Source organism: Calonectris borealis, chromosome 8, assembly GCF_964195595.1.
Source record: "Calonectris borealis chromosome 8, bCalBor7.hap1.2, whole genome shotgun sequence".
In the NCBI taxonomy this organism is placed as follows: Eukaryota; Metazoa; Chordata; class Aves; order Procellariiformes; family Procellariidae; genus Calonectris; species Calonectris borealis.
Window position 1 is genome coordinate 14053538 of NC_134319.1, and position 9665 is coordinate 14063202.

The 9665-nt window shown below is 34.3% G+C and overlaps 1 protein-coding gene across 2 annotated transcripts in view; it reads left to right on the plus strand.

Annotated features, from left to right (window-relative positions):
- The window catches only part of MIGA1 (mitoguardin 1), a 42818-nt gene extending 33677 nt beyond the window's left edge, over positions 1–9141 (plus strand). For both annotated transcript variants that reach the window (XM_075156069.1, XM_075156071.1), the window contains exons 9-16: positions 579–697; positions 880–952; positions 1289–1375; positions 1502–1600; positions 1923–2057; positions 3506–3559; positions 5355–5471; positions 5816–9141. In XM_075156069.1, coding sequence (XP_075012170.1) covers positions 579–697; positions 880–952; positions 1289–1375; positions 1502–1600; positions 1923–2057; positions 3506–3559; positions 5355–5471; positions 5816–6034 — 903 coding nt within the window. In that variant the 3' untranslated portion in view covers positions 6035–9141. The remainder of the gene's footprint in view (positions 1–578; positions 698–879; positions 953–1288; positions 1376–1501; positions 1601–1922; positions 2058–3505; positions 3560–5354; positions 5472–5815) is intronic.
- The last annotated feature ends 524 nt before the right edge of the window (positions 9142–9665 follow it).

Consider the following 9665-nt stretch of genomic DNA (forward strand, 5'->3'; position numbering starts at 1 on the left):
CTGTGTTTGTTTTTTCTTGCTCTAAAAATGTCTATGAAGTTCACGTTAATTCATATGATAACCACAGAATTAAAACTGCCAATAATGAAAACCTTTTTGGGAGCCTGTAGTAAAATGCTGGATGCTCATGCTTCGTACAATATGCTTTGGTAACTAGCAGACGTGTTTACCAGTGAAACAAAAACAGGGGTGGGAGGATGTTACTATTTCCAGCTTCCTAAAGAAGATTTGCATGATGCAATCGTTCTGTACTTTGTGCCCTGACAATTTTATTTTAACAGCTTTGAGACCCATTAGATTTAAGTAGGCAAATTAAAAACAAAACTAAGCTGCCTCCATTTTATTAATTAAACTTTTGAAACTTGAAACCTGAAAATGTAGTTTTCAGATTTTAAAAGTTACAAAGTAACAGTCTTGTTAATAGTGTGGTGTTTCTCTTCTGTTGAGCGTTGCCCCTTTGTTTTAAGCAGATGCAGAAAAGGATACATCTTTCAGTAGAATATCAGGAAAACTTCTTTAATTTGTTTCATCTTTACAAAAATGATGTTAGCAAGCTCTTTCAAAATTTTTTTTTTCAGCTTACAGAGCACAGAGAGGTTCGTAATACGTATGGTCTAGATTCCCTTTGCCATTGCCCATTGTATGAAGAAGCTATGCACTTAGCAGAAGAAGGCAAAATTTATTCACGAGTGTTAAGGTATTGATTTATGTCTATTTAATTATTTCCAAGAAAAGCAAGAATTGAAGTTAAATATTCTATATAAAACTCATTTTTTACAAGTTACTTGTACTAGGTATTTTTTCTAGGAATTAGACTTAGTTGAATTTTCTTGTGCTTCTTTTTTTAATGGTCTTTGAAAACTTTTCTATTTTATATAGGACTGAAATGTTTGAATGTCTAGGAGACAGTGACTTCCTTGCTAAGCTTCACTGTATTCGACAAGCTTTTCAGGTAAATAGTAAGGAGACTGATTTGTCTGTCTGTCTTGTTAAGCCTAAAGTACATGGCATTGAAACTATCAATGCACTGCCTGTGCAAGCATTTTTATAACATATTCTGTAATTAAATATTTTCTGGTTGCTTTTACATTTCTATAATTCTAAAATGGGACGTATTTGCAGAGGAGTTAATTACAAAATTAGCTTTGGAACCTTTGCACCAAAGGCTTATTAGGAACTTGCCTACTATACTAGTGGTTATAATTATATTAAATTTGATTGAAGTGTTTAAGGTCACTTAGTATAACCTGTGAATGAATATGTCTATATTTTCTGAAACCTTTTCTAGATAATTCTTTCAGAAACAGCAAACAGAATATTTCTTGCTGAAAGTGGAAGAAAAATTTTGTCTGCTTTAATTGTGAGAGCACGAAAGGTAAAAGCCTTTTTTAACTAATGTTTTATTGTTAATGTAACCTCTACCAGAATTCACTTTCCAGTGTAAATAAACCATCTCTCTTCTTGTTAAGTTTGCTTGATACTCATTGCTTTTACTTTACAGAATCCAAAGAAATTTGAAGATGTCTTTGATGAAATGATGTATTTTTTGGAACAAACAGATCACTGGGATAATACTGAAATGGAACTTGCTGCTAGAGGAGTGAGTCTGAATTTCTGAAAAGTGCTTTTACCCTTAATTATGCAAACTGTAGCATCTAAAAATACTTTTTTACACTTCAGAATTGTGGGAAAGGCAACTCTTTTTTGTTTACATTGCTGATTTAGAGAAATGGCATCCACCACTGCAGTTTAGTACCAGAAAGCACGTAATAGTTTTTTTGACTTCTCCTTTACTGACAAAGTATCTTTATTATTCATTAAAACCAATTATAAATTTGCATGTTAATACAGAGTTAGAATATGGTGCATGCTGAATTGCATTGCTGAAAAGGTTACTTAGCTCATGTTCTGATTTAATATAGGTGAAAAACCTGAATTTTTATGATGTTGTTCTGGACTTCATATTAATGGATTCATTTGAAGATTTAGAAAATCCACCAATATCTATACAGAATGTAGTAAATAATCGCTGGCTAAATTCCTCTTTTAAAGAAACAGTAAGTATTTATGTGTAATTTTCATAATCATTATTCTGTAGTACATTACAATAAGTAGATAGTATGATCAATATAACATTGGTGTGAGCATTCTGATATAAAATTTCTGTATATGCTGAAACTGTTCTTCTGGCAATCTGTACTTTATATTCTTAAAGCACAATGTGAAAACAAGAATAAATCCAACAACTGCAGGATAAGGACTGGGTATATTGTCTTGATAATAGCATTAATTTTGAAGCAAAAAAACTACGCCATCCTTCACTGTAAAGTCTAATTCAGCTTCCAATATAACTGAATATTCCTGAAATATTCCTCAGAAAAAATAAACAGATTGTATTATCAGGTTTTTCATAATAGCAATTTAAAAGCTAGAAGTCAGGGTCCAAAATATATAGAATGATTGAATATATTGGAGAAAATACTTTAACTTGTTCTGCAAAAATGAGTTTTCTCTGAAGAAGTAGAATTTTAGAAGGGAAGTTTCTGTTAGCCACATCTTAGATAATTAGATACAGGTTTTGGTTCATATACCAGAGATTTAGCAGTAAGACACAAAGCTGCAAGCAAACAAAAGTAAATTAATACAATACAGGCATTCAAATGTTGATAACTTTTCACACAGATGTGCCTGTTTATTTGTCAAATAGATCTCATCCCTCTGTTACAGACACACAGGCTACTGCCATGGTCAGCTGGTAGAGATACTACTGTCATTTCATCCATTTATATCTATAAGCAGCTAGTTTTCCTTTTATTTTTGTCTTTCAATTGAAATACTACCTCTAGAGGGAAAAAAAAAAGGTAACATGCATATATTTATTTTTATAGTTATGTGATAACATTGTGTTTCCTGAGTAGTCAATTATCTTGCAGTACTGAAGGAGAATCAGATGAGGATAGTTAGAAGCTATGAGGGGAGAAAGCCTAGTGCTGATATCAGTATATTGTATTTCACAGGTCCATATTTGGACAAAACTCCTTAGCTGAATCTGAAGCTATTGCAAGAATGTTTTTGCTAAAATGAAAAAGGACATTTCAATGTGTTCACATACTACTTAATATCTAAAATAGTTATTCTGTCTGAGCACACATTTTGGTATGAGAGACTGGTCCTTAGTTAAACCCAGTGAATGTTGCTAACTGTTCCAACTGTAAAATCAGTCAAGGATGCCAAATTACATTTGAATTAAACTAAACAAAATGTTGCAAAATAAGATCTGAAAATAACAAATATGAACTACATATAAAATCAGTTATTTGTATCAGCTGATACTTTATAGTTTTAAACTTTGTGTTATCACAAGATTGAAACTGAAGAAAATACAAATCCCCAAAATATAGAAATACAGTATTCTGCAGATCACTTCTTTTGAGATGAAAGGTAATTTCTCTTATAATGAAGTTATGCAGGGTTTTGAGCTTTTTTTTTTTTTTTTTAAATTTAGGCTGTGGCTTCAAGCTGTTGGTCAGTACTGAAGCAGAAAAGGCAGCAAATGAAGGTAAGTTCCCTTGCAAACTATGTGGACCAAAGTTACTGATCAGCTCCTAAGAATTTGAAGTTCTGTCCTGTAGCTTTGGCAAAATAAATTACAGATCAACCCTTAATCCTGTAGACATGTTAGTTTAGACAAGAGGCTGCCAATTGTATAAGTTTAGCTTATGGGGCCCTAATATCAGTTTTTTAGCAAAAAATCTTAGCTGAAAGATTTTCAACCTAGTTTAGGTTCAGTCAGCAGTGGTGACAGTAATTTCTCTGACTTATGGCCCCACACATGTACCTTGGATTTTTGCAGACCAAGGTCATTAATCTTGCATCTCGCCTGCTTATGCTAGGATTTCAACCCCATCTCCCTGCATCATCTCCACAGCTAAATAAAATTCAGTCCTGTCCCTTTACCTACCTGAAGTACCATCTTCCTTGCCAGCGGCAGGAACTCTGTTGCAGCCTCCTTCGGCCCCCTTCTGCATCCTGACCTCTCAGTGAAGGAACTCTGCAGATTTCGAAGTAGAACTCCTCTGCGCCAGCAGCTGCTTACTTCCACCTTTGGAGGCTTTTATTAGACGTAGGAGGCAAATGCCCCATCTCTGCAGTAGCCAGTCTAAAAGCAGAGTTGAGGCTTGCTGCAGGACGTCCATAGCCATTAGAAGTGGTTTTGCATACCGCAGGTGCGGAATCTCTGCTGAAGTGATTGGCACTGACACCTTTCTCTGATTCTAAGAATAGCTATTTATGCGACTTCTAACTACTAAAGACATATTACAGTTGGTATTTTGTAAAAGGTCCTCAGCTACCATTATGTCTTAAGATTTGAGATGTAACATCCCTGTGGCAATATGTTCGGGAATTAGATCTTTTCTACACTAGTTTTATATAAAGAGGTTGTATCTCCAAAATACACGTTATAGGAACCTATTATTTTCATGTCTATTTCAATGCACAACTACCTTACTCTCTAGTTCCTTTGTATACTGAAGTCTCAGTATTTATAACTTTGTAAATGTGTGAGTAACTTTACTCCTTGGGAGTAGTTTCATCAGTGCTGCTGGCGTCATTCAGAAGTAGATAAAGTTAAGCACCATGGAAGTTTTTGTAAGGGAGAGACTAATTGTACCCCAAGGAGCTTGATGAACTTAAATTTACTTACGGACAGTTCTTTATGTGGTATTTTATGTTTTAATTTATGGTTAATTTCTATTTTTATTATTTTATAAATTAACTGATGTTGCAAAATTATAAATACATGTTTATGAGTATATAAAATAAACTGTACATCCATATATGATATATAAATTAATAGTATATTATATTTTATGAGTGCCTGTAGGTTGTAAAAGTAACAACAGGATGGTCATTCACAGATATTTTATGCTTTTCTTTAGACTTAAAGATGGATTCTTGTAAGATATAATTTTTTTCCATTAAAAAATGTGCAGTTTGCTTACTTTTTTGCAAGCTTCAGCTGTATGTAGTGTATAGGGGCTCAAACAGGAATAACGGAATAAAATTATCTGATCTGTCATATGGGAGTCAGAGTAGATTGTTCATGATCTTTTTGGGCTTATGCCTATTAATCTTAAAATATTTAAAATACTAAGTACCACTGAAGTAAAAACCTTTTCTAAAAAAATCATGACACTTGTTTGGTGCAGATGCCCTATAACTTAAAGGAGTTCAAGTTACCGCAGCCCTGAAGTAGTACGTGTTTTAGGCTTTTCTGAAGAATTAATTTTATATAATAGAGGTTTATACTACATTTACCGTGTAACTTTTGTCTACAATTTTTACATCACTAGGTGCCTGATGGATTTTTTGCACATTTCTATGCTGTATGTGAACATATCAGCCCTGTTTTGGCGTGGGGCTTTTTGGGCCCTAGAAATTCCCTTTATGACCTATGCTGCTTCTTCAAGGTTTGCAACTTTTTTTTAATTACCATTTATTTTAATTTAAAAAAAAATCTTAGAAAGATTTAAAGATTAAAAGAAATGAGGATCTTATTTATAGGCATACATTTGCATTTTCCTAAGATTAAGACTAGCAGTAAGAAACCATGAAAATAACTATTTTCATATTGAAATTGTTTTTTAAGCCTAGAACTATTTTGCAAAGTCTGTTTTAGTGCACTTCTGTCTTAGCACCAAAAGAATACATAAATGGATGCTTTTAGAAAACATGTAAAAGAAATAGCTAGCATTGCATACTTTTTTTCTTCTGGTAAGTGAATACAAGTTTTTTCCTTTTTTTCCCCCACTAGGATGAAGTGCTTTTCTTCCTCAAAGACATTTTTGATTTTGAAAAGGTGAGATACTCAACTATGGAGAGTTTGGCTGAAGATCTTATGCAATTATTAATCCGACACACTGAACTTTTAATGGCCTACCTTGGAGCAGATTCACTAAGACATGTCAGTGCTTGCGTAAGTGGTCATGGGCATGTCATGACCAGTGGGCTTTTAGAAGCAAAAGTGCAGTAAGCTTAAAATCCATGACAAATGAAATGGAGTGCACTTTGACGTACTCCCTCCCACCTTTCTCTCTAACGCCGAAGCTATCATTGCTGTTACTGAGCAAGCATCTGGAAATGTATCGTGTTGCTAAGTATGGAAAAGGACTCAGGGAGGTTAAATGTACATCTGTGAAAAGAACTGGTGAGCATATTATTGTATATACCTAAATTAAATTTGCAGCTCAGCTGTCACTGTATTTATACTTAATGTATCCCAAAGCTTTTTTGTGTAATATTTGGGTAAAGTTTATTTATGAAATACTGTACTTTTGCACAGATAATTTGTAAGTGAAGCTGATGGAGTTGTTTCCTTTCAAGGCTTATAGTACAAAATGTTCATTACAGAGTCTCCAAATCTTTGTGTATCTAGATCTAGAAGGTGTTTCGACTGGGGTATATGCAGTCTCTGATTCATGTGGCACATACAATAAAGTAATCACACTCACAAAATTGATCGTTGCCACTGCCCTGAAATTACATTTGTGTGAGTGTAAGCAGTTGTCATTTTGTACTACAGTGTAATAGTGATGCAGGAAATGCAGGCACCATTTGGGCAGGAATGACTTCCAGTATGCATTTTTTACTTTATTTTGTTTTATAATATCTAAACACCATGAAGGTGTTTGAGAGCACTTACTTATATTCAAAAAGCCATGCTAGCTTCACCAATTAATTTAAAACTTTTCCTTTTCTAAAACTGTTGCTACTTTATATGGTGGTGGTAAATAAAGTAATACCATTCTCAGTTCATATGTAGCATTTCAAAATATATTTTTAAATAAGGATGTATGGTGAGATTTGTTAGTCGTGAAACAGAATTGAAGGCAGTGTTTTGTAATTAAAATCATTTCCGTCTTCCTCCCTTCCTTGTAGGAAGTCAGGTGTCTATTTAAGAGGAAATCTAAGCAATTGTGGCCATCTATGTGCAATGCAAAACTGTGGCTTAGGATATGGAACCCTGAACTTTAGATAGGAGCACAGCACAGTAAGGAGGCATGAGGGAACTTGCAGTAACGTTTTTTCCAGTGCTAGAGGTAATCAATAATCTATAATCTTTGAATTTCTGTAAACTGAAACAATGTTTCATAGTTAGCTTAGGCTTTTAAACTACACCTACATATGCTTTGCCACACAAAGCCAGCCCACAAGAATGTATCCTGTGTCAAGTAATACAGAGTAAGTAATTACAGAGTAATTCTAAATATTCAGATACTTGAGAAGCATGTTGTTAAAATCTAGCATATTGAAACAAACGTTGATTAGAAACATTTCAACTTTTGTTGCAAACACAATCCAAAACGATATTTGAAAAGGAGGGCCTGTATAATTCCCTAGATTTTACTGAAGCTGACATTCTCTCCTTTGTTGTACTCATTTGATAAATATAAAAATGATGTAAATGTGTCATATGACTTGTGTGAAATGCCAACTGATTATAGTTTATTTAAAAAAAAGTATACTTCTATGTGTAATAAAACAGAAATTCCAAACGCTGCTGTTGGCCTATTTCCACCATTCATGTTGCTGAACTTGGCACCGTGCTCCACGCTGTACTTTTTTCTCCGCAAAGTATGTCTTCAATACCAGAATGTGAGGTTTTTTCACCCTCTCACTTAGCTTAAACATACTTATCTCCCCCGATCGTATCGCTCAAAAGTGTCTGTATTTTGGCAGCTCTTTGCAAGTCTATGAATGAAATTATATGGAACAGTAAGGTGTCTCGTTGGGTTCAGAATCAATAGGAATAGCTGGAAATAGAAGTAACAGAGTAAATGGAACGTTCCAAGCAAATGTACTACCTGGAGGTTGCAATGTGTCAAAGGAAGCTGTCTGCTGTGGTTTGTCTGGTCTAATAAAATGATATGAAGAAAATGACATCTTAACATTCATCACAGAAAAACAGAAATGCACTTTTTCACAGACATAAATGTATGTTTAAGTGAGCGATTTTCATATTATTTATAAAAAACTCTTAAAGAAAGTGCAACAGCATTGCATGTGAGATTATAAATGTTTCCGGATAATTTAAAAGTCGATCCTCTGTTGAAACTGAAAGGATTTTTTTAAACAGAAGAATGAAAAAGTTCTAATGAAACACCAAAATATTTAGAAAATGGGTAAGGACCTGATAATATCTGGTTTAAACAAATGTATGCCTTTAAATCAGGAGCACTTCAATGCACTCGTAGAGCTCTCAAAAGTCCATAGAATCAGGTTGGAAATTGGACGGATTCATTTTCCATCCGAAATAAGAATTACAGTATTTGGTTGCTGTAAGATACCACCAACAAATACTTGATTCAGAAACAGTTAAGAAAGCAAAAAGAAATAGAGAGAGAGGGCAAGGGAGAAAAAGAGAGAGGAAGAGGGAAATGTGCAGGTACAAGTGGGTAGGCTTTTGATCTCCTCTGGGTCTTTTTAGACCTTCTCCCGAAAAGCATTCATATATTCTGTCCTTCTTAACTCCAGAGACAGCTATTAAATGGGAGATAGCTATCTCCCTGTAACACAAAACTGGAATCAGTTCTGTTATAACCTAAGGTTTATATACCTTAGCTAGAAGGTGTATAACGAATATCTGTTGATAACCAGCCATATGGCTTAAGAATTTGAAAAGCCCACCATCTTTGAAAACACATGCCAGAGCTGCACAAAGGAATGATAGTATGATGCAATTCTACTTTAGTGAATTCAGAATCAGAATTTAGTTTATAATCTCTAAATTTTTAAATAGTTTTGAATGCCACTTTCCATGCTAATAAGAACAAGCTAAATTTAAAAGCCACCCTCCTCTGCCCTAACTGTACTCCTAAGATCAGAAATATTGAATGTGTAGGGATTATACAAGAATCAAATATTTATATAATTTGTAATTTAGTTGTAATAATAATCTCACTTTTAATGTGTTCTTAATGATTATTGTACTTCACTTTTGTAGTCTTTGGTTTCTGTCAAACTAAATGTGTCAAATCAAGTGTCAGAGTAAGCGTATTTGTGAACTTTCTATTGCCTAAATGAACTGCAGTTGTGTATATTAAATAAAATAATTCAGTGAAACGACTGTTGCTCGTATAACTGTATCTAAAACTTTAATTTGCTCCCTGAAATTGAACAAAACCCAACTATTACACAATTTATTATATGCATGAAAAAGAAATGGAATGGGAACAGCTTTTGCGCTGTCCAGTTTAAACTGATTTTGTCGACCTGCTTCGTTTTGCACCTATTAAATGGTCCACAGCATTGATAAATTTTCAACACATAGGCCAGTGATGCACCAAAAAGCCAAATATTGGTGTTTCTAGTCTTGGAATTCAAAAACTGATTCAGCCAGACACCTTAATAAGTGAAGAAACCCTCAGCCTATTGTGGCTTGCAGACGTGATGCAGGCAAAGTAGATTCAAGCGGTGTGACACAGGCAGTGGTTGGTCAGCGGGTGAGACCCTTGCCTATCCTACTAATCATAGAATCATAGAATCATTAAGGTTGGAAAAGACCTCTAAGATCATCGAGTCCAACCGTCAACCCAACACCACCATGCCAACTAAACCATGTCCCTAAGGGCCTCATCTACACGTCTTGTAAATACTTCCAGGGA